Below are 26,336 nucleotides of genomic sequence, written 5' to 3' on the forward strand. Positions count from 1 at the left end.
AAGAGTCCTCTCCTGCTGATGTTCAGGTGTATATCAGTATGTAGTGTCTCTACTTTAAAGAGTCCTCTCCAGCTGATGTCAGGTGTATATCAGTATGTAGTGTCTCTACTTTAAAGAGTCCTCTCCTGCTGATGTTCAGGTGTATATCAGTATGTAGTGTCTCTACTTTAAAGAGTCCTCTCCTGCTGATGTTCAGGTGTATATCAGTATGTAGTGTCTCTACTTTAAAGAGTCCTCTCCTGCCTGATGTTCAGGTGTATATCAGTATGTAGTGTCTCTACTTTAAAGAGTCCTCTCCTTCTGATGTTCAGGTGTATATCAGTCTGTAGTGTCTCTACTTTAAAGAGTCCTCTCCTGCTGATGTTCAGGTGTATATCAGTATGTAGTGTCTCTACTTTAAAGAGTCCTCTCCTTCTGATGTTCAGGTGTATATCAGTATGTAGTGTCTCTACTTTAAAGAGTCCTCTCCTCCTGATGTTCAGGTGTATATCAGTATGTAGTGTCTCTACTTTAAAGAGTCCTCTCCTCCTGATGTTCAGGTGTATATCAGTATGTAGTGTCTCTACTTTAAAGAGTCCTCTCCTTCTGATGTTCAGGTGTATATCAGTATGTAGTGTCTCTACTTTAAAGAGTCCTCTCCTGCTGATGTTCAGGTGTATATCATTATGTAGTGTCTCTACTTTAAAGAGTCCTCTCACCCACAAGACAAGTGAAACTGAATCTGAGAGTCTGTTTCCGATCGCTTTAAGGAACCTGAGAACCAGAGCCTTTAGATTGAACATTGAATTGAACCTGCTAAGCATTACTTTCTTACACCTTTACCTGAAGAACTAAACAGCCAACATGTTGAAAATGGTGCAAATGCTGTGTGAACTCTACCTTTTGTGCTCTAAGATCCTGTGTTTCACTTCCCATACTTCCATACTATTCAGTCCGCCAGAAAAGATGTTCCAATACGAACTTATTTCACATGCATTAGGTCAAATGTTATATTGGGACATTTTGGGATATTGCAGAAAATAACCTCTGTTTTGAAGTAAAAAAGCTAACATTCCTGGAACGTTCCACTTGACCTCAGCCACATCATAGACTCCATGCATTACATTCATGCACACAATGTACATCGGTTTTTCTTCTTTTGTATTACTCCCGAATTGTATTCCATATTTAATTCCATTTTATTCCATTCTATGTAAATACTGCTATATTTTTTTAATATTTTGCATAATTTTTTAATATTTTGTTATGTTATTATAGTTTTCTTTAAATAGTTCTCTATCTGTCGTTCGTTTCATTTAACGTGTCTGTTCAAACGAGACCGCTGGAAACGCTGTAGTACATATGCCGGGACTGTAAGTGGCGCTGTAATTCTGACATCTCTATTTTGAAGTGTATTGTAAATAGTGTGTGTGTGTGTGTGTGTGTGTGTGTGTGTGTGTGTGTGTGTGTGTGTGTGTGTGTGTTGCGGTGACCTCTGACCTCTCTTGCGGCTCTCTCTCCCGCCTGCACCGCCCCCTCCATGTATCCACTCCACTCTGTAGCTGTTTCTGTTCCTGCGAAATACAGCCTGCCCACCGGCTCCCTCAGCACCCTGCAGACAGGAAGAGAGACACCAGGGGTTCAAAAGAGACCGCTGGAAAGCATGTCAAGTGGATTCAAACTTCATATTTAATGCCTGAAGGTTTCAGAGACTCCACAACTACTGCAAATAAAACCAGCCGCACAGACATTTTATTACTGCTTTCTGTTGTGTAAATTGATCTTTATTTAATTTGTTTATCTTTGGTTGCTATGGGTTTAATTTTGTCAAATTCATTTAAGATGAATGAAAAGTGATGTGTGTGTGTGTGTGTGTGTGTGTGTGTGTGTGTGTGTGTGTGTGTGTGTGTGTGTGTGTGTGTGTGTGTGTGTGTGTGTGTGTGTGTGTGTGTGTGTGTGTGTGTGTGTGTGTGTGTGTGTGTGTGTGTGTGCGTGTGTGTGTGTGTGTGTGTGTGTGTGTGTGTGTGTGTGTGTGTGTGTGTGTGTGTGACTTACTTTCCATACTGTGTAAGGATTCCCGGGGGGAAGTAGGCGGTGTAGCAGCCTCCGGAGTATTCCTCTTCACACCAGTTCTTCTCCTCGTAATGCACCGGCTGTCAGACAGAGTAAAGGTTTAATTGATGTGTTAATGAACTACTAATTGACTGTATCAGTGTGACTGTGTGTGTGTTAGTGTGTATCTAAACTCACATGCAGAGCCTCCTCGGAGCCCAGCACTCTGGAGTAGATCTCACAGATCTTCTTCAGCCTGAAACACAAACAGAAAACGGTTTTGGATGAAAAACATTACACTGTATTTATTAAATGAAACCACTTCCTGCAGCTGGTGAGAGTTGTCACCTGCTGAGTAACTAAGAGTGCACGTACCTCTCCTCTTTGGTCAGCCCTGATAGCTTTCTGCACTTGCGGGCGAGGATGAATCTGCAGGAGAGGAAACAGAGAAATAGTATCCACTAGAAGGAAAGCTCCTGCAGAAGTAAACAAGACATTGCAGAGACACACTGCTGTTCTTTTGTGTTTCATTGAAAGTAAATGTAGTGGCCGATTACGCATAATCGAATGTTCCAACCCAGTCTCACGGCATTTCGTGTTATAGTCACGAAATTAATGTAATCTATTGATTCGTGTTCACCAACACGATTTTCACATTTTTTTTCGTGTCACACAGAACGATTTTAAATGCAATGTATTTCTATTGGTAGTATGTTTCGTGCCTGCAACACGTCTTTTTGTCCGGTCGGGTCTTGGAAGACCGGAAGCTGTGTGGTTCATAAAAACATGTTCTTACTCAATATCTTACCCTAAGCCTAACCCTATCCCTTTTATTTTAAATTGTATAATGTCTGAGTTTTTTTGCCGTCAGTGAGGAAAAGAAATGTCTCAGAGCCTCAGAATACTGACATCTGTATTTTATGTCATCTCTTTTTCCTTCTAATTTGTTATTATTTGGTGCAGGCACGAAAACATACTACCAATATAAATACATTGCTTCTAAAATCGTTCTGTGTCAGAATACTGAAATCTGTATTTTTTTTTATCTGTTTTTCCTTCTAATTTGTTATTATTTACATTGCTTTTAAAATCGTTCTGTGTGACACGAAAAAATGGCGAAATCGTGTTGGTGAACACGAATCAATAGATTAATTTCGTGACTATAACACGAAATGCTGTGAGACTGTGTTGAATGTTCAAAGGTCACTTTAGTCTACGAGGCAAATTTGAGTATTGACTCGCGTAAACTTGAAGAAATCCAAATACCTTACATCGATCCATTCAAGTGCTTTATTAGAAAGTTCAGTTGATCAGCTGCTGGCTTGCAACATTTGCTCGGCATTTAAATAAAAATAAAAATAAAAAACCAACAGGCGTACGGATGCGTGCGGTCAAAAACTTCACCTATAGACTTCTTCTAGAATTCTGATTTCTATAGATAAATAATAACAACACATAAAACTAGAGCAGTCTATAATGTCATAAAGATAACAAAACATTACAAAAACGGTATAATTATAATCCATAGTTATTCAGTTCATTAGAGTTAACTTAAAATAATATGCAATCGGCTCACACTCATAAATAATCTGCCTAAATGGCTCTCAGTAAATCTTTATTCTATACCACAAACAGTTTTTAGACAATAGTGTTCTTCAAATGTTGTGGTTTTCTCATTTTGGGGTTTTACAGCAGCATTTCAAAATATATCTTGTCATAACCTATATTGATGACATTGATTCTATCTATCTATATCTAAATATCTGCACTTTTAATAATATTATCACTGCTATTCATTGCTGTCAGACGGCTATTTCTGACAGCTAACACATGCTAACTAATATGACTGTTTAACGGGTCTATTTGCTTCTGCATCACGTCCACAGAACTACATGTCTAAGCTTCCTGGTGTCATGCTAAGGTGTCATAATGATAATTGTATTAAATATAATATAATCACCCCATGATGGCGGGTACACTCCCATCAGGCTTCGTGTCATCCAGCGTCAGACTGATGGGAGCGTCTTCCTCCTCGATCACCATGCTGCCACAGTAACCTGGTGGAAAACAAGGAGAGTCAATATAAAATACTGCATCCTTCCCTCTCTCCTGAAACAATATTACAGTCTGTGTTTGTGTCGCTTTAAGTTATTTCTTTTTAGCTTCAATGGAAAGTTTCAAGATTCAAGTCTTTATCATCATGTGCTCAGCAGCTAAAACTGAAGAACACCAAATGTTAAACGACAAACACAACTCTCTATTTAAACAGAATATCACTTAAAATGTACCTCTTAATCTCCGTGAGAATGAAAGAGTCCTTAGCACACAGTATTGTCTTTGAGAAGCTACAGCATGCTCAGTTTTAAATAACCAAATATAAGATAAGATAAGATGGAACTTTATTTATCCCCTGTGGAGAAATTCAGGTGTTCTGACGTGGAGCTAATCTGAAGTAAACATTGAATACTGCTTTCTATTCCTCCATCTTGTGACTGTGTATCTCCCTCTCTTGGATATCAGCATGTGAAGGACACTGTTCAGGAACTAGTTGATGCTCTGTATGTGATGACTACTTCCATTCTGGAGAGGATCAGAGATACATGGATCCTGAGATTGAAGCTCAAGCCGGGGACCAGTGATTATTAACATTTTTAAGTATTCAGAAAAAGTCAGAATTTTGAGATTTTTGAGAAAAAGTCAGAATTTTGAGATTTTGCAAAAAAGTCAGAATTTAGAGAAAAAGTAATTTTTTTTTTATTTTTGCGAAAAAGTCAATTTTTTTTTAGATTTTTGCTAAAAAGTCAGATTTTTTTAGATTTCTGAGAAAAAGTCAGATTTTTTGAGAAAAGTCAGCATTTTTTAGATTTGTGTGAAAAAGTCAGATTTTTTAGAAAAAGTCAGATTTTTTAGAAAAAGTCAGATTTTTTAGAAAAAGTCAGATTTTTTAGAAAAAGTCAGATTTTTGAGAAAAAGTCAGATTTTTCAGATTTTTTAGAAAAAGTCAGATTTTTTAGATTTTTTAGAAAAAGTCAGATTTTTTTGATTTTGACTACTTCCATTCTGGAGAGGATCAGAGATACATGGATCCTGAGATTGAAGATCAAGCCGGGGACCAGTGAGATCTTTCTAACCCTCACGTACCCTTTTTCCTCCAGAAGTTCTCCCTGTAGTACACCATGCACTTGATGACAGAGCCCATGGGCACGCGGCTGATCAGCTGGTTCCTGAGGGGGGGCAGCTCGGGGCTGAAGTGCATCTTCATGTTCAGACCGGGGGGCGTGGCCACGATCACATACTTGGCCTGAGAGAGAAAGAAATCACACATTTTAAAATAAATATAGGGGATGCAAACACACATTGGATCACATGGTTGGAGGCTGCCAGCAGAGGGCAGCACACAACTAACTGTGACTCAGAATGTGGTTGAGTTTTAGTGTCAAATCTCTTCCTGTCTCGAAGACAAGCGTCTACAAATACATTTATTTATCTATGGGTCAAAATTCCTCTCAGCATAAACGTTGTACCGATCACGTACTTGGCCTGAGAGATCACACTTTATAGAAAAAGAGAAACACAAATAGGATAAAACAGAGAGAGCTGCATCTCATGGCTGCAGGCGGCCAGCAGGGGGCAGCACCGATTATTTTTCAGACAGTTTTTAGACTACAAAATCACTACAAAACACCTTTCTATCACCTTCTACTTATCTATTTTCCCATGTTATTCTTATTTATTTTTAAAATGGAATTACCATTACTTTTCTGTACGCAGGTCTCACTGTTATTTAGGAAATTATTGTCATATTTTTCTTTTTTTTTGACAAATAAATTACACCTTATAATAGTATTAATAGGACAAAATAAAAACAACAAACACTCAAGTCCCATTTTAAAATGAGATCTTGTTTCCAGTATAACTTTCCCAGTATAATAGAGAAATAATCAATAATAATGAAGTGTGTCAAAAAGTACAATATTTAATTCTGAGATACAGTGGAGTAGAAGTAGAAAATAGCACAAAATGTGTGTGTGTGCGTGTGTGTATCTGTGTGTGTGTGTGTGTGTGTGTGTGTGTGTGTGTGTGTGTGTGTGTGTGTGTGTGTGTGTGTGTGTGTGTGTGTGTGTGTGTGTTGCTCACCGTGTATATCTGTTTGTCCAGCGTCTGAACCTCCACCATGTCTCCGCTCTGGTCGATGCGGTAGACCGGAGACTCAAGTTTCACCAGGTCTCCCAGCTCGTCTGCCATGAACTCGCTGATCTGACTCGAGCCACCCACAAACTTCCTCTCCTGGGGGTTAAGCGGTCAAGAGGTCAAGAGGTCAAGGGGTCATAAATACATGGGGGGCAGCCATTAAGCATTGCAAAGAGCCTTTTATATGTGCAAGAAAGTGTCTTTTTTATTTTTTTAATACCAATTGTTGGGAAAATACTGAATGTACTATCTATCCATCTATCTATCTATCTATCTATCTATCTATCTATCTATCTATCTATCTATCTATCTATCTATCTATCTATCTATCTATCTATCTATCTAGCTATCTATCTATCTATCTATCTATCTATCTATCTATCTATCTATCTATCTATCTATCTATCTATCCATCCATCCATCCATCCATCCATCCATCCATCCATCCATCCATCCATCCATCCAGCCATCCATCCATCCATCCATCCATCCATCCATCCATCCATCCATCCATCCATCCATCCAATCCATCCATCCATCCATCCATCCATCCATCCATCCATCCATCCATCCATCCATCCATCCATCCATCCATCTATCTATCTATCTATCTATCTATCTATCCATCTATCTATCTATCTTAACATAAAAATAGCTCCGTGTTGTTAATCATACTTCTATCGTAATGTTATAAGCCCTTTTACACTCTCTAACGAGCAGGCGCTGAATAAAAACACCATGTTCATCATACATTTAAGAAAATAAAACCGTGACACACATTTCTGAGCTGCATATCAAATGAACCCTCATGTTCCCAGCTTTCAGACCAGCTACACCACTTCCACTGCTATCCCCTTTAAATATCCTTTGTTCCCAGTAAAGAAAGACAGTCATTGGGAGGGGGAGAGGAAGAGGTTAAATGGGAATGACCACAGATCTGTCTTCATCATCCTCTGTTTCCCAGTCCTCTTCCTCAGTGTCTAGGCAACACAGGCACTCAGCTTTAGAAAGTATCACAGCAGAATGTCCCCCCCCCCCCCTTCACACAAAAAGCTCTGCAAGAAAAACAGCTTTTGTCCGGCTCATAATGAAGCCAGCAAACTGAGGTGAACTGAGGGAAGCATCTCAAAAACTACACACACACACACACACACACACACACACACACACACACACACACACACACACACACACACACACACACACACACACACACACACACACACACACACACACACACACACACACACACACACACACACACACACACACACACACACACACACACACACACACACACACACACACACACCTGTCCTCCGTTGGTGGTGGAGAAGATCCTCATGGTCCCTCCGCACTGCTTCACGTACCAGAGGAACCACAGAGCTGAGACCTCGTGGGGTTCAGAGGTCACGTTCACGTTCAGAAACAGCTTGGCGAAGTGGAGGACTTTACTGAAAATAAAGCAGAACATTCAGAATTTAATTTAAAACAATAGCATATATGTTTGTAGAAATGTCCTTCGGTCCTGAGATTAGCGCCTGCAGGCTCCATGGACCTGTCAGCTCCGGACAGCGCAACATGCGTATATGAAGTGTCATGAACACAAGAAATCATACCCTCGTGGGGGCGCGCTCATGTGATTGGCTTAGAATGAAGGAGACATCTGATTGGCTATAGATAGAACAAATTACAAGTCCGACTCCGAATCGGGTCACCGTCAGGAGAGTCTCAAAAACCCCACACACGAATGCACAGCGATCCATGCACAGAACGCGGGTTGTGTTTGCAGGTTCAGAGGTTTTAAACGGAAAACAAATATGTGTGGATCAAAAATACATTATGTAAAATGGATCCCGAACTACAAGTGTGACTCCTTCTGTGTGCATGTGTGTATTATGAGACTGTTCTGAGCCCATAGAAATCTGTCTTCGGTTTGCATTCACAAAATCTGCTATAGTTGCTTTACAATTTACTGACGCTTTTAACCCAAAGTGATTTACAATAAGTGCATTTGACCATGAGATTATAAAACTAAATCCTGTGCATTAGTCTCAAATAATCAACACCTTTTTTAAGAGTCCCTATCATGCAGTTTTGGGGGTTTTCTCTTTCCTGTATTGCGTTACTCTTTTTTAATACACTTTATGAACAAAAAAGACTGATTCACGATGCTTTTATATATCTCTGTGTTTGAAAAGTAAACTTAATATTTCCCAGTTATTACATAAACTTACATAAACTCCCCCCTCCCTATGAGCCCAGTGGCCGCCTGCGAGACAGCGAGACACAGCGAAACCCAGCCCGAACACACACACACTGGGGCAGCATAGACAGGTCTTTCCTGTGTTAGAGTTTTACTCGCTACAGGGTGTACTTTGAGGGTTTGTGACTCTGCAGACCGTTTACAGAAAAACCTTCATAACACACAAGGGGACGGGTAATAACCAGAAAAGCATGACATGGGAGCTTTAAGTAAACACAATTGCTTAATTGAGAGATATTACAAATATAATGTAATATCTCTGTTCTCTCCTCTCTTACCTGGTCCAGCAGATCTTCTCAAACAGCTGCAGCATGGTCATCTTGTCCCACTCCTCGGCATGGGGGGCCCTCCAGGGGGCCTCTCTGGGGATCTGAGACACAGCAGGACATTTAGCAGAGATTAGAGGGCTTCATTTGAGGATAAAAGCAAAAGAAAGGGGGTGAGTAGTTCTGGTTTTACCTCCTTTCCCATCTCGTCCATCGTCCTCCACAGGTTGTTGAAGTCCAGCAGGACGAAGGGGTTCCACATGGGAGGAAAAGAGCCTTTGAACGGGTGAGACTTTCCCTGTTGGACACAAGTAATCATCATAATATGAAATACAATCTTAGTCTTAGTCTTAGTTATATTACAGCAACAAAAACAAAGTTACCTTAAAGTGGACCTATCATGCTATATTTGAATAATATAGTGTAGGACCATACCTATATAAGGCATATTTATACTTTTTTTTTTTCAAAATACCAAACAGATCATGCATTTTAGCCATGCCTCATTTAGCTCAGTTTAAAAAATGTTTAGCTCTGTTTTAGCAAGGGCTGATTCTGTGAGAACAGCACCATCTACAGGCCTGGCATATGTACTACAGCGTCTCCAGCGCTTTCGAACGGCAATGGCCGTGGCTGTCTCCTCCTGATTGGTGGAGTTGGCCCAATAGCCGTAGCGCCACCGTCCTGACGTCAGGACAGTGTTCAAATCTGGATCAGTTTTTATCAGATCCGTTGCAGCCCCTTTTTTAGAGATTTGGGTATGGAGGAAAATAGAGAGGGTTGTGTTTTCTGACACTTGGTGAGTTCCCTGGAACACCGGGGACACGTATTCATGTAGAAAAGACGTACAAAAGTGCATTTTGCATGATAGGTCCCCTTTAAGCAACTTTATTTGAAAATAAGCTGGTCAAAAAGGAGTTCATTTACATTTGAGATGCAACGCTAAATGCTATGAGCTAAATGCTATGAGCTAAATGCTATGAGCTAAATGCTAAACCATATCTGTCCTTTTACTGCACAAATGCCCCAAAAATTGAACTACTTCATCACTATGCAAATATCCATGTGGTTGAACGACCAGCAGAATATTGTAAAATGTAGTTAAAGAACATGTTTTATTGCATATCACACAATGCTTTAAAATTCATGTTATCTCACATCTTAAACTCTCAAAGCCAAACTGTTGCAGACAGAAACTGATTTTGGCCTTTTAAAGAAATCCTCAAAATGATGAATTATGCTTAAGAGCAGCTCTTAAAATGAGTAGTTAAAAGTGGACATGTTGGTATTTGACCTAAGGAGGAGGAGTGTTTGACCTGTACTTGACCTCCAGTGTGCTGAGTCAGCATGACTGGGAACAGAGTAAAGTAGAGCGCACAGTAAAAGCTCCATTATTGCTGATCGTGCAACATTTTACAACTGATCCAAAGATTGAGAGTCATCAAGTCTGATAAGAGCGTCCTCAGTCGAACCGCTGTGTGTGTGTGTGTGTGTGTGTGTGTGTGTGTGGTGTGTGTGTGTGTGTGTGTGTGTGTGTGTGTGTGTGTGTGTGTGTGTGTGTGTGTGTGTGTGTGTGTGTGTGTGTGTGTGTGTGTGTGTGTGTGTGTCTACACTGCAGGACTATTTCTCAACCACACGATTGATTTATAAATGCAGCTGGAAAAAAGAAAAGAGAGAGGTTTCGACAGGGGTCAAAGAAGGACAGTGAGCCGACCGAATATATACAGGATATTTGTTGCTTTCTTGGAAGACGATTCCTAGAAAGCAACGAATCTGTGTGAGGAGGAATGATATTTGTCAGTGTGTGTGTGTGTGTGTGTGTGTGTGTGTGTGTGTGTGTGTGTGTGTGTGTGTGTGTGTGTGTGGGGGGGGTATGTGGCCTAGCATTACTATACTTGTGGGGACCTAAATCTGTTTACATAGTCACGTGTGGGGACTCGCCTCCCTTACGGGGACAAAATGGAGGTGGATCATTAATTTTAGGGTGAAGACTTAGTTAGGTTAAGGGTAAGGGTAAGGGTTAGGTTAAGGGTAAGGGTAAGGGTAAGGGTTAGGGTAAGGGTAAGGGTAAGGGTAAGGGTAAGGGTTAGGGTTAGGTTAAGGGTAAGGGTTAGGGTAAGGGTTAGGGTTAGGTTAAGGGTTAGGGTAAGGGTTAGGGTAAGGGTAAGGGTAAGGGTTAGGGTTAGGTTAAGGGTAAGGGTAAGGGTTAGGGTAAGGGTTAGGGTTAGGGTTAGGTTAAGGGTTAGGGTAAGGGTAAGGGTAAGGGTAAGGGTTAGGGTAAGGGTAAGGGTTAGGTTAAGGGTAAGGGTAAGGGTAAGGGTTAGGTTAAGGGTAAGGGTTAGGGTAAGGGTTAGGGTAAGGTTTAGGTTAAGGGTAAGGGTTAGGGTTAGGCATGTGTTGGTTATGGTTAAGGTTAGGATAGGTCTCCAGGAAATGCATGTAAGTCAATGTAATGTCCCCTGAAGTGATGTATACATGGTGTGTGTGTGTGTGGGATTGATTTTCTCACTGTTGCCGTGGAACAACAGGTCTGGAGATGTAGGACAAGAGAACACAGAAGAAGAAGAAGAAGAAGAAGGAGGAGGAAAGTGGATGGATTGACTTGAGTAATGCTTAATAATAAACCATATCTTTACTTTCATTCCATATAAAAATGTACGCAAAAACATGTGAGTAAAACACTTTCTGTTGGCCTCAATGTAATTTAAGCTTTAATCAATATTTCTATGTCCTCTTATATCGTGACGTTAAAATAATCTCAATTAATATCTTTTACAAATCGTTTACGAGATGCTTTATATTGTGAGTTTGAAACAAACCAACAAAATGAAGTGTACTAAAGTCCATCTGCTTCAAACGAATGAAATGAGGTTCCTGATAAATGTAATCTTAGTTTTATTCAGCTGACGGTCCACATGCAAACAGATAAGACTTACACGACATGCTCTCTTTATCATAAGGTATCATAAACAGCAGTGCCATTTCTCAGGTGCTATTAAAGCGTGCAAACATGCAGACGGCTGCACGCTGTTTGTTCATCTCTGATAACCAGCGGCAGGGTTTAATAAAAGTCTGTGATAGGGACAGCTCATTAATAAATCCACAGTGAGTCTGATGATAAGGGAAGCTGCTCTCTTGGATTACAATCGCTCAGAGAAAAGCCGATCAGCTACGCAGAAGCTAACGCTAATTACACAATGTCCTGGACACCACCCTCTCTTTCCAGGCGCACATCAAATCTGTTACCAAATCCGCCTTCTACCATCTCAAAAACATTGCCAGACTCCGGCCTTCACTTGTACACGCCTTCATCACATCCCGTCTGGACTACTGCAATGGAGTCCTGTCCGGGGTTCCCAGCAAAACCCTGGACAGGCTCCAATACGTCCAGAACTCTGCCGCCAGGCTTCTCACCAGCACCAAGCCCTGGCAACACATCACCCCCACCCTCATCCACCTCCACTGGCTGCCGGTCAAGTCCCGGATTCACTATAAAACACTCCTTCTCACGTACAAGTCCCTCCATACCCTCGCCCCCCAGTACTTATCGGACTTCCTTCCATCCCTACACCCCTTCTCGGAGTCTGCGGTCCTCAGACACGGGCCTGCTCTCCATCCCCCGCTCTCGCCTCCGAACTGTTGGTGACAGGGCGTTCAGTGTTGCGGCCCCCACCCTCTGGAATGCCCTTCCTGCCGAGATCCGTAATGCTGCCTCCCTGGACATCTTCAAGTCATCATTACAAACACACCTGTTCACTACTTACAATCTGAAGACAGCGTGATGGTACTTACATGATCGATTACAAAACACGTGTCGTACAGGTAACTGTTGGCTTTTTACTCATATTAAAGTAATGCTGACGAGAGGAAACATGGAGGAATCAAGAGTCATGATAGGAGCTGATGATAACCACTTGAATAAGTATAATAATATATATATATAGCGCTGTTACTTTTGGCTTTTACATGTATTATTTTGGCGTTTGTTAAAATCATTTGTCAACTATTCAGAGATAAGGTTATGTTGCATGTGTTAAAGTATGTATGATATAGATGACAGTCTTGTTCTCTGTTATGTTGATTATATGTCTAATGAAGACTCAGTAAAGTCAGTACACTCAAGGTCACTCGCTTTTTTTAAACTTTTGCATTCTTTCAAGTACGGTCGATCGGAATATATCATATATTTTATGGCTGATTTTGGTGAATTGCCCTTATCAGCACAATCTTGAATATCCCGAGTTTCATGAAAAATATGTCTATAATACAATAATAATAATAATACAGTAATTATAATGGAGGAAAGAGTACAATTAAACTACGTTGCTCTTTCTTTTAGCCTTATCTTAGCTTATTGGAGGGCAAAGTGATTCCATAAGGGCTATGTTAAGATGTTTAAGCATAGACTGTATATATAAAGGGTTTTAGTGTATTTTCACGATAGTCGGTATGAAATCGTGAATTGCAATTATCATGACCAGGATGATATGCTGATTAAATTCTCATATGGTCGTTTACCAGACGTTATTCCATGTTATTCTGAAGGTAGGGCTCTTTATAATCATCACACACACACACACACACACCACACACACACACACACACACACACACACACACACACACACACACACACACACACACACACACACACACACACACACACACACACACACACACACACACACACACACACACACACACACACACACACACACACACACACACAGAGATAGACAAACACACCGTCTGACTCTGATAGAGGTGAGCAGCTTTTGATGAAGCGTGCTGCCATGGAGACGCGGCAGGAAGCTAAGCGTGGCGAGCGTGAGTGTGTGTGTGTGTGTGAGGTGTGTGTGTGTGGATCTTACACTGATAGTAGATAAGGAAACTCAGTCACATAGGAGCTGCCATATGGACGCATTCACATAAAAGCTTCACATCACCAGCGCTGTCCAATCAAATCCTTTTAATAAACCAACAATTCTCCATCGAGCTGGTGACATTTCACACACTGTGATGTAGGTCGAGTCAATAGTTCATCAGTGCTGAGCACACATAACAGATATCTACTTTAAAGAGTCCTCTCCTGCTGATATTCTGGTGTATATCAGTATGTAGTGTCTCTACTTTAAAGAGTCCTCTCCTGCTGATATTCTGGTGTATATCAGTATGTAGTGTCTCTACTTTAAAGAGTCCTCTCCTGCTGATATTCTGGTGTATATCAGTATGTAGTGTCTCTACTTTAAAGAGTCCTCTCCTGCTGATGTTCAGGTGTATATCAGTATGTAGTGTCTCTACTTTAAAGAGTCCTCTCCTGCTGATGTTCAGGTGTATATCAGTATGTAGTGTCTCTACTTTAAAGAGTCCTCTCCTGCTGATGTTCAGGTGTATATCAGTATGTAGTGTCTCTACTTTAAAGAGTCCTCTCCTGCTGATGTTCAGGTGTATATCAGTATGTAGTGTCTCTACTTTAAAGAGTCCTCTCCTGCTGATGTTCAGGTGTATATCAGTATGTAGTGTCTCTACTTTAAAGAGTCCTCTCCTGCTGATGTTCAGGTGTATATCAGTATGTAGAGTCTCTACTTTAAAGAGTCCTCTCCTGCTGATGTTCAGGTGTATATCAGTATGTAGTGTCTCTACTTTAAAGAGTTCTCTCCTGCTGATATTCTGGTGTATATCAGTATGTAGTGTCTCTACTTTAAAGAGTCCTCTCCTGCTGATATTCTGGTGTATATCAGTATGTAGTGTCTCTACTTTAAAGAGTCCTCTCCTGCTGATGTTCAGGTGTATATCAGTATGTAGTGTCTCTACTTTAAAGAGTCCTCTCCTGCTGATGTTCAGGTGTATATCAGTATGTAGTGTCTCTACTTTAAAGAGTCCTCTCCTGCTGATGTTCAGGTGTATATCAGTATGTAGTGTCTCTACTTTAAAGAGTCCTCTCCTGCTGATGTTCAGGTGTATATCAGTATGTAGTGTCTCTACTTTAAAGAGTCCTCTCCTGCTGATATTCTGGTGTATATCAGTATGTAGTGTCTCTACTTTTTATGATTCAACGACTTGAACACAGTCCATGTTGAGATAAGCTCTGTCTCTCTCTCACACACTCACTCTCTCTCACACACACCCACCCACCCACCCACCCACCCACCCACACACACACACACACACACACACACACACACACACACACACACACACACACACACACACACACACACACACACACACACACACACACACACACACACACACACACACACACACCGGGGGCAGTGCATTGATTTACAGTAAGAGTAGTTGCATCAGGGTACATGGGAAATCAAATCAGGTGGAGGGAACGACTGTGTTAAGGACAGGACACACTAATGAGATATAGAGCGCAGAGTAACAAACACAAACATGGCCTCAGCGCCTCTTTCTTCCCTCTGTCTTTGTTTGCTTTTTGCTCTCCATTCAACCACTCAGGAGCAAAGAGAAACTGCATTACAGAAATCCCCCAGGCTGAGATTAGCATCTGTAGCCGCTAATGCTACAGAGCAGAGGGAAGTCTGTGAGGACTCTCAGGGAGGAAACAAAGTGAGGGCTTTCCTGCTGAACAATACTCTGACACACTATCAAGAAGCTGTAGTTCAGAGGGTTTAAACACAGCCATGAAACACGCCTTCAAGCTGCTGCAATTAAACTGCCACTTCAAATTACTATCACTCTGTTGGAGCTAATTAGATTGATTTTACGGCCTAATTGGAGGTGGAGTTTAAGGGTTGTTGTAGGGAGTATTATCACTTGTTGGGAACAGACACACAGTTAATAATGTGTTATTAAACCATATCCTGCAATACATCCTCCCTGGGATTGTTGAGTAAAGGTGTGTCTATTAAACCGGTAACTTGTTGAGTGTTATATATTTCTGTGTGTCCTAAGCAGCCTTGGTAATCCATGCTAAAATCCATATGAGCTAAAGACCTTTGGAGATGTACTATTAATGAACATTTGATCTCAACAAATATATGTGTAAAGATCAAACATTGCTGGATCAAAATGAGAAGAAATGTTTCAAATAAGATGATAAATACTTCTCTCATGTATGCATAATACATTCGAAGAAGCTTTTTAGCTTAGCTTAGCTTAGTTTAGCTTAGTTTAGCTTAGCTTAGCTTACTGTAAAAGGAGGAAACAACGAGCTTAGCTTTGTCTAGAAGTAAAAACCTACACCTACCATCATCTCTAATAATCACTATGTTATGTGTAATGTTTTTAAGGTGTATACAAAAGGGAAATGTACATATTGTGATGTTACAGAGTTTAGTACATGATTATTTTTGGGACTTTAAGTTGTGTTGTAACTGTTAGGTTGCCAGTAAAACATTGCAAACGGTCATATATCTTGCACTTGTTGTGGATTTGAGACGGAAGATTATGTTCTCAGGCTTTTATTTGGAGTGGCTTTAATGTAGCCTGAGTTATATGAGTTGTGGCTTTTATTTGAGAATGTACAGTCAAGTTTTAGCTGCCATGGCGTTAGCACACAGACATACATCTTTATTATGTGACGGCTCAAACTCAGGATCACTTCACAAGGAGCATTTCAGACTTGATCTGACCATTAAAGTAATATCGTCAAAGGTGGGAAGTAGTGGAGTACAAATACTTCGTTACTGTACTTAAGTACATGTTTCTGGTATCAGTACTTTACTCCACTACGTATTTTTCTGACGACTTTTTACTTTGACTTTTTACATTTTGAACACAAATACCTGTACTTTCTACTTCTTACATTTTGAACACAAATACCTGTACTTTCTACTTCTTACATGTTGAACACAAATACCTGTACTTTCTACTTCTTACATGTTGAACTCAAATACCTGTACTTTCTACTTCTTACATGTTGAACCCAAATACCTGTACTTTCTACTTCTTACATGTTGAACACAAATACCTGTACTTTCTACTTCTTACATGTTGAACACAAATACCTGTACTTTCTACTTCTTACATGTTGAACTCAAATACCTGTACTTTCTACTTCTTACATGTTGAACACAAATACCTGTACTTTCTACTTCTTACATGTTGAACACAAATACCTGTACTTTCTACTTCTTACATGTTGAACTCAAATACCTGTACTTTCTACTTCTTACATGTTGAACACAAATACCTGTACTTTCTACTTCTTACATGTTGAACACAAATACCTGTACTTTCTACTTCTTACATGTTGAACACAAATACCTGTACTTTCTACTTCTTACATGTTGAACACAAATACCTGTACTTTCTACTTCTCACATTTCCCAAACAGGCTGGTTACTTTAGTTTGAATGTGTGTTTGGTGGCGTGATCATTATTATTTAGAGTCATTGCGTGCCTATTGATTTGAACACGATCCGTGTATCCATCATTTCCTGGTCTTCTCTAAAGAAGAGGGACCAATGAAAACGTTGTCATGTTGCCGTTGTTCAGCATGGAAACATTCATTAGCTAACAATGACATTATTGTTCTATTAATATAAAGGGAGGTCAGGTACTCTTTAAAACAGCTGCTAGTTATGGGTACTTTTTACTGAAGTACATTTCAAAGCCCATACTTTTTTACTTTGACTTGAGTAAAGAAGTTTAGTCAGTACTTCTACTTTTACCAGAGTATTTTTAAACACGAGTATCTGTACTTCTACTTGAGTAAAGGATGTGTGTACTTCTGCCATCTCTGATTATCGTATCGTATCGTATAGATAGCTTGGAGACTCACGTTGACATAATGCACCAGGCTCTCCTGCTCGTTGACTTTGTAGGTCTGGATGCCGTACTCTTTGGCCAATCGAAGGATGCGGTTCTGAGTCGGTCCGATGTAAGCCCCGCCCAGATCGACCCATTTTGTCTCCTTATTCTGGAAAACAAAAATAAAGAAAAACACATCACAACTGTGGTCGGAATGTATTTATCAAACGTGAATAAAGAATGAATCATTTGATTGTCTTTGTCGTATTTTATTTCTTGCAAGAAGTTCAGTCAATCGTACAGAGAGCATACAGTCTGCTGAGTGAAAGAGTAGAGTTTGGGTTTCATATTTAAACACAGAGAGAGGAGAAAGGTGGGGTGAAGCTTGGCGATAATAAAGTTTAAGGAGAAAGTATCAGGATGTTCTCAGTTCACAGAAGGTGAAGTACTGTTGGTGCACAGAGAGTTTAACTAACAACACTGCAACACATGTTCTTAATAAGACTTTTCCCAAGCTTAGCAAAGAAGTGAAAGTAGTAAATATAGATAAACATTAGCCAGCAAGAATCACAGTGTTATTCTAAAAAGTAAGTAAGTGAGTATAATATGTTTCTATAACAACAACGTAACCAGGTGAATCAGAAAGTCCGCTCAAGTAACAGATAATGCTGAATAGTACACTGGAAAAAATGCTGCTCCAAAAACACGTTAAACAATAATGAAAACAAGCTGTTTTCACTTGAAATAAGTACTGCCAATAGAACAAGTGAGAATGTGCTTGGTAAGATTTCTTGAAATAAGAAGGGATATTTAGATAAATCACATCTTGTAATTATCTGGAGAACTCATTCTGAACTATATTTGACCAGAATCAGGAGATGTTGTGTTATAAAATAATCCGCAAATGCTCAAAAGCTTTGTGTTTTCTGATGTTAGTTGGTGATTTTCTAATAAATATGTAAAAAAACGATGTGTTTCATCTGAGATACAACTCAAAATAAGATGTTCTGACTTAACAAGATGATGCATTGTCTAAAAACAAGACCAGATATCTCACTGCAGTGTTACTTCTGAAGTTAGTGTGTCTTATATCAGGTGGAGAGACATATTCTGACTAGATATTAGACACATATACTGGGCACGATTTAGAGTTGTTGTTGTGTATTGTAGTCTATTGTCTGTAACCAACCCTAACCCTAATCTCAGCGACATCCCTGGTTAAACAAATATTCAAAAGAACTACTTCCCTATAGTCCCGTTTATTACCAGCATCTGTGTTCGCTCTCCATCTCTTACCCGCACAGTGAACGTTCGTCCCCCGACCCGATCTCTGGCCTCCAGAACAACAGGAGTCAGTCCATTGGCTTTCAACAGCTTTGCTGCACTCAAACCTGCAGAAGGAAACACAGAGAGTTAAGCCAAACACACACAACACACCTCCTGCATTACATGGGCAAGAGTACACTTGTTGTCAGGCATGGTTTTCATGTTTGTTTTAAATGTGAAATATGTGCAACTGTTGGAGAGGTGTAACTCCTTTCTTTAGTCTTAATTCTGTGAGTGGTGTTTCCACGGTAAAGCTGCTAAGAAGTATAAGGGGTTAACAATGTTTGCCTCAGTGCCACACCTTTCTTTAAAGAAGCTTTTATTCATTTCTTTGTTTACTTTAAGATAGAGAAGCTGGATGAAGGGGATTACTTTGAAAATCTTACGAGAAAGATGAAGATCAACATTGGATTTTTGTATAAAAGCCAATCCTGTTTCTGTGGTACCATCAATAGTTGCATCAGTGCATGTGTTGCCATCCTATTATATACACTATGCCCAGGTGTAAATAGCCACATTGACTCTTTAACAAATAGCATAGTTTACTACATGTATGCTATTTGTACCATGCTATTAGTACCATTAGACACCCGGGTGCAAAGAGCATTGTTAGCTTGTACAGCTAACAATGTTTGCATTGTTTACAACGAACACCCGGATGCAAATGGAATAGTACACTAACGACGCCAGGGTGCAAGTAGCATCATAAGCTACAGACATCCGGGGGCAAATAGCATTGATAGCTACATACAGCTGTGTGCAATAACATTGATAGCTAGTATGCACATCTGTGTGCAAATAGCATTGATAGCTAGTATGCACATATGTGTGCAAATAGCATTGTTTACATCAGACACACAGGTGCAAATAGCATTGATAGCTAGTACGTACATCTGTGTGCAAATAGCATTGTTAGCTACAAACACCCGGGTGCAAATAGCATCTGCCTTATTTGAGTTGGGTTTTTCTGATTTTCTATTGCATAGTTTCCCTTGTACACACGTCTCCCTAACATTTTCCTCCTGAATGACTTGGTTGGATATTGAGAGTGCTGTGGGTGAGATGGGAGAGCAGGGGGAGGGGGAAATATTGCAAAGATAGAGGGGAAGAAACACCACAACAAATCACACACCAGCTGACCTGATGATCATGTGAGCAAAAAGAGAGAAGAGAGCAGACTGACCAATCAACCACAGAGTCTACGGAGGAAATCAGCTTTTCACACACTGACCTCAGGCGAACCCTGCCATAACTTTAATGCAATAAGCCATAACGTAAATGCACTTACGCACACACACACACATATACACACATGTGCAGTGGATTAGCGTGCAACATATGGCTCAGCAGCACTGGACGATGTCAGAGCAGAAGACGTTCAAATATAACAGGGAGATGAGTGGTTCCTTACATGACCAAAAGGATGTGGAAACACTAAAGTCACACCCATATAGGATTATTGAACATTGGAAATTATGGATCTTTTTAAGCCTCCACTTTTCTTGGAAAGCTTTCCAATTTAATCCAATTCATCCTAGAGAGCAGGAGTGAGGTCGGAGAGTCGGAGCTAGTTGCAAAGTGGGAGAAAGAAGTATTCCCATTTTAAAACTCTCTGTACATTTTACAACCTTATACGCTTATGCTATGGTAATTACCTGTAATTATTTTTAACCTAATTTAGGAGTAAGTTTTGCATGTCAGTTTGGCATAGCTCATTAAACTACAATACCCATAAAGCCAGACAATCCAATAGCAACACCATTATAAAAGTCAAAAAGTAAAACTGTGTTTAAAATGATTTCAACAAACATCACTAACGTTATTTTTAGCTTCCGCTGCTGTTAGCATGTGTAGCATACATTTTAAGCTCTGCAAATGGAAATGCATCTTGGGAGTTGTAGTTGAGTTCTCCCTGCATGCATTATGGACACAGGTTTTGTAAATTGTACTTTTTAACAGTTGTTATTCCTTTCTATAATGAGGTAAGAGTTTTATTGCGGATTTAAGCCAACTGTGAGCCACCTAACATGAAAGTTAATGGGACATTTATTATACATCTTGCAACCTGTTAAGGAATAATTCTTCTAGATATCTAACCTTTTGCTCTGTGACGTTTTATGATCTACTCTGACGTCTGTTATCTCCTTTAAGGAAAGGCCTTGGTGTCATATGTGTTGTTGTCATCAGTTTGTGACCGGTCAACTTGTCTGGCACGAAGGGTAATTGTTGTGAGAACGCTGAGGCACTTCTTTATCGGTGTTTGTGGACTCTAGGATGTGAAATCCTTGAGGCCATGAGTGTCGGACGCAGGTGGCTCAGTGTTCCCAGCTGTTTAGTGTTCTGCCCTGCTGCAGTCCGGCTGAGTGCAGTCACAGAGATGCTATGGCTGCTCTACATGACATTAATGGTCTGGTCTGAATGGACACCATTTCCTGCTCCCAGAGAGAATGACACTCCTCAAACTGAACATTACAGCCGTTGATACTGTCTCACATGGGTCTGCTCCCCCCCACTGAGCCATGAACTGAAAGCATGACATCTGCTATGAACACTTGGAAGCCTCCCTGTCACACCAGCACCAACCCTTGGGTCAGTCAGATGAGACTAACGGCTTCACTTAGGGCATGTGGTTCGGATACATGACTCTCGTTACCGCAGAGTGGGTTGTGTTTAAGGCTATTCATACTGCTATGCAGAGGATGCCTGTAAGTTGGCGAGCTGGTAAAAGCCCCTACTATTGTTTCAAATAGGCCTAATGTCAGGGGTCTCTTAATGTCTAGTTCTACATGTATTCACATTATATAGACAATGTTTCCAGCTGGTAAAACTAAAGGCTGCACAAAACTCAGGCTACAATACAACCATTCTGTTCTGCTCTAACGATTCAATGTATAGATTCTACATCAAAACAATTAGCTTTTATTGTTTCCAATGATAACGTCACCTTCAGTGGAGGAATGCAAACCTGTTTTCAAATGTAAGGTTTTGATTTTGTTTGACATTTCTCAGTAATGACACCCTCAGACACCCAATATCATTCATGCTATGCCTTCAGTAATAACTCAGATGTTAAAGGGATGAAGCTTTTCCTCCCAGATCAGATATGCTTTGTTTTTCAACAAATGTATCAATTTCCTGCATAATATATGTTTATCACAATGGGTTTTTGTAAGCTGCACACAGGTGATACTGAGTCTTCTCGATTAATAGATTATAAACTATACCATGCTTAAATAGACTCCTAAGTTATTATTTCATATGTACCATATGTAAGAAAAGGGAAGGAAGAGTCAATTATATTGAGTAATTTATTTCTCAAACCTATATTTTATGGAAGAGACAAAATATTTCTGAAAAACTAATATTTGATCAAAAGGTAAATGGTGAATTAATATACATTTAGAATCATTGAGAAGGGGTTATATCCACAGGGACAAGCTCACCTTTAACTTACAATAACATGTCTCTGCTATGGACTGATGAGTATATGATTCTTGCATGTTCAATGACTAACACAAACCTTCAAAATGATAATGTGCATGTGTCAGGAAGGCTCCCAAATAATTCTGAGGGGCCTATTTTTGTAATTAAATGATAATGTGCTAATCCATTACTTTGAGTTGTCTTCACTCAGAAAACCATCCCTATCAAGTGTTAACCCAATAACTAGGACAGCTCTCAAGGCCAAGGGTCAGAGAGAGAGGGTCACACTCTCCGGGTGCAGAGAGCACCCCCAGCCACGTGCAAGGAAGCACGAGGCCGTTCGAGATGGGATGCTTCTCTTCACCTTTCTGCTGAGAGGGGGTTCTTCTCTTCATCTTTCTGCTCGGTGGGCTCTAGCAGACAACCCTGCAGGACGAGTGAGGGCTTCAGAGGTTTCTATAATACAAGGTTCCATGTTTCTTGGAGGAGTTTGATGTCTTCCTAACCTCTCCCATCACGGGGGGGACACCTGGATGCATCAGGAATACGCAGTTGTACTCAAGCAGATAGCAGAAGGAATACAGGCAGATGAGCCTCCGTCTCACTGGGGGGTCAGCTACAGTGCTCACTGAATGAGCCACACAAAAGCAGAGCAATTGGGGGGTTGAAATATGGCGCTCTGATGAAGAAGAGTTTGAGCCAATCAGCACCTCAGTGCTAATCTACAGTATCAGGATGCCTTTACACACCAGACACTCGGTGTCATAAAGGGAGGAGGAGAACGAGTCAGGAAGACTGACGGACATGTTCTTCCAGCTCTCGTACAAAGATGAACTTTGAATTGAATGACCAGATGTTTAAAGATGTACAATTAATGATTGTTTTTTATATTTCCAATGACCAGACATGTGTTAAATAGTGGTGATAAATATATTTTGTCAGATCAGATTACACTTTCACACTAAACAAAATAAATAAATAAATATTCTCAGATTATAAGGTATTTCTAATATTATAACAGATAATGTTAATATCCTTAATCATCCAGCACTCAGGCTTAACAACACTACTCTTTAATGTATTGTCCATGAACAGACAGACCTAAAATGATGTTTCAAGTACTGGATTAATTTCAGTTTTGGCCCAAAACAAATATTTATAATAATTCATATAACAATTATGTAGCATATTTGATCCTCAAATTAGAGAAGTATAATTTAAAGAAATTGATATTCTATATTCAACATTAGATAAACACAGAAGAACCCTTTCCATAAGTAGATGATCAGGTAAGTATGGCTAATAAGAATAATTGATAGACTTAATTTGGTACAGATCAGTTGTAGCATTTACAAATGTATTAATTAAAGTTTTAAGAGTGTTTAATCTTTCCTTTCCAGGTTTTTACAAAAGTCTTTGAATATTTGCCTAACTTTTCCTTTTCAGATTTGAACAATGTACTTGACTAAAATGAATGTATTGATTTTACTAAGACTGAGTGCCTTACTCTTGGCTAAAGCGTAATGAAGTAAACGTAAAGTAATCCTAAAATTGAGGACACTGCAACTTTGTGGATTACAGATTGATCAAATCACCTGTGAATGTTATGCCTTAGCTGGATCTCTGATGATCCTAAGTTTGAAATGCTTTTGACTAGTGATTGCCTTAAAGCAAATCTTTAAGCTGTTTCTGGTTTTGATTTTATAATTTGATAAATGACATTAACTAATGGTTTAAATGATAAAAGATATTAGTTTAAAACAAATATTTTGCTATTATGTATCTGTGTTTTATGTGTGTTCATTATTGTGTTTATTGACAAAAGATGCTCCAAACACTGATGAGAGATAATTGTTCCTATTATGATTGCCTGTATCAATCATTGTGATTGAATGTTTCAATCTTACTCTACTTTGTGATGTAATTGAATGTAAGGTGAGACCACACTCGAATCTGAAGACGCCTATTGATTTAAGTATTGACCAGAATTATTATTAGACTAATGTTTTAAGTTTATCAAAAATGATAAAAAGAGAGGAACTGTTAAGGAATAATTCTTCTAGATATCTAACCTTTTGCTCTGTGACGTTTTATGATCTACTCTGACGTCTGTTATCTCCTTTAAGGAAAGGCCTTGGTGCCATATGTGTTGTTGTCACCAGTGTGAGACCGGTCAACTTGTCTGGCACGAATGGTACTTGTTGTGAGAACGCTGAGGCACTTCTTTATCGGTGTTTGTGGGCTCTAGGATGTGAAATCCTTGAGGCCATGAGCGTTGGACGCAGATGATTCAGTGTTTAGTCTACTCCTTCAGAGATGTTGATTCTCTGTGAACCTGTTAAAAGGTCTAGCATAGAGAGAGGCTCTTCAGACGTGACGTGGCAACTCTACCGTGTGGTCAGAACCTCTGACTCTTTGATTTGTGATGTGAATCCTCCGGCCGAATACTCTGAATAAACCCATCAGTGTTTGACATCAAAAGCTCCAACTCTCACCGTGTCTCCTTCCTGAGTCGGTGACTCCATGCATTGCTACACAGAAGTTTCCTCCACACTACCTATTTCATCCCAGATTTGTTGGATGTGGTTAAGATCAGATTTTAACACTTATTCTATGGCATTATCATGTTGAAACAAAGAAAAAGAGACCTCAAAATATCACCACAAGGTGTTCATAGCGCATTAAATATCTCTGTAAGACGTGGCATTCACATTTCCCTTCCCTAAAACCATGTAAAACATCCCCTATACATTCAAGTTGTTGTTTCCACCTTTATATCTGAGTCGAAACTGAATTGTTGGTCTTCATACTCACATAAAACCCCTTAAATCTAAAGTAATTCACACTCCATGCAGAAATATATATATACTGTCTGTGTGCACTCTCAGCAGGTTTCCACATCTGTGCAAATGTTTTCCTAAAGTCTTACCGTCCCATCTCCTCCTCCAAATCCTGCTAAGCTCTGTTGAACCTAACAAGATGTATATTAGTTTAAACATAGTTTGTCTGGTATTACCCAACTTCACACACACACACACACACACACACACACACACACACACACACACACATACACACACACACACACACACACACACACCCCTCCCCCCCAGAAAGCATTAGCTCCGACCAGAGGAGGCTCACAAATCTTCCTCGCCAAATTGATGCCATTACCTGCGCTCGGCTAAAAAGGTCAGTGTCTGTTTGGAAAACAAAGAGCATCTGTCTGCATCTTTCGTTTATGCCTATGGCAAATCACAAAACATAACATCCTGTTGCTTTGATCAATATGCTTGTTTTGTCCTAATCATTTTTATATCAAAAGAAAAGAAGCTGTGTGTGTGATTATAACTAATAGATCAGAATAAGGCTTTCATTACTTCAAAAGGATTTCAGACTGAGCCCTTTTGTTTTTCTCCCCCCCGCACCGTGAAATGAAGAATGAGCTTCTGTCCAAACTAAACCGTAGCTGAGAGAGAGAGAGAGAGAGAGAGGCAGAAAGACCACAAGAAAAACTATAAATGTGGGATCATAAGTGAAGAAAATCCTGCATTTTCTGGTGGATATATGAAATTTCAAGTTTCAAGTTTCAAGATTCAAGGCTTGTATTGTCATTTGTACGTAGCGACAGTGTAGATATGTCAATGGAAATCTTAGGTCACAGGCTAAGAATGTATAAAAGTAAGAATCAAAGAAACCAAATAGATGTTTCATGCATGTATCTGATATTTCCTGGAGTCTATAAACACTGGACAAACATCTGCAGTCGTTCATCAGGAGTATTTTGCAACTGCATACCTCTCACTGACAGCTGTTGACACTAACATTAGACATGTGCAGTGGGTGTGTCTGCAATGTTTAAAACCTCCAGAGGCCCTCTACAGGTTAGAGACCTCTGTTATCAGGGAAGGGTTACGTTAAAATAAAAGAGGCCTTGTGTTGCTTTTGGGTTTTCCCTTTCCTATAGTGTGTTACGTCACATCTGAGTTACATCTCTCTCTCCAGAGGGAGTTTCTCTCCTACTATGTTACACTCACTCTTCTATTTGCTAGAGCTCCAACACTTTGCGCTTGATAGGCTGAGGGGCGGGACATCTCTAAGCAGGTTGAC

The 26,336-nt window shown here is 39.9% G+C and overlaps 1 protein-coding gene across 1 annotated transcript in view; it reads right to left on the reverse strand.

Moving 5' to 3' along the window:
• The window catches only part of mao (monoamine oxidase), a 41,511-nt gene that overhangs the window by 1,645 nt on the left and 13,530 nt on the right, over window positions 1–26,336 (reverse strand). Inside the window, exons 2-13 of the mRNA XM_034123663.1 lie at window positions 18,774–18,868; window positions 17,509–17,646; window positions 8,948–9,052; window positions 8,767–8,858; window positions 7,535–7,676; window positions 6,169–6,318; window positions 5,173–5,332; window positions 3,992–4,088; window positions 2,407–2,460; window positions 2,230–2,287; window positions 2,035–2,132; window positions 1,480–1,591 (exon numbers count right to left, since the gene is read on the reverse strand). Coding sequence (XP_033979554.1) covers window positions 1,480–1,591; window positions 2,035–2,132; window positions 2,230–2,287; window positions 2,407–2,460; window positions 3,992–4,088; window positions 5,173–5,332; window positions 6,169–6,318; window positions 7,535–7,676; window positions 8,767–8,858; window positions 8,948–9,052; window positions 17,509–17,646; window positions 18,774–18,868 — 1,301 coding nt within the window. The remainder of the gene's footprint in view (window positions 1–1,479; window positions 1,592–2,034; window positions 2,133–2,229; window positions 2,288–2,406; window positions 2,461–3,991; window positions 4,089–5,172; window positions 5,333–6,168; window positions 6,319–7,534; window positions 7,677–8,766; window positions 8,859–8,947; window positions 9,053–17,508; window positions 17,647–18,773; window positions 18,869–26,336) is intronic.

The sequence above is a fragment of the Trematomus bernacchii genome, unplaced genomic scaffold (assembly GCF_902827165.1).
Source record: "Trematomus bernacchii unplaced genomic scaffold, fTreBer1.1, whole genome shotgun sequence".
In the NCBI taxonomy this organism is placed as follows: domain Eukaryota; kingdom Metazoa; phylum Chordata; class Actinopteri; order Perciformes; family Nototheniidae; genus Trematomus; species Trematomus bernacchii.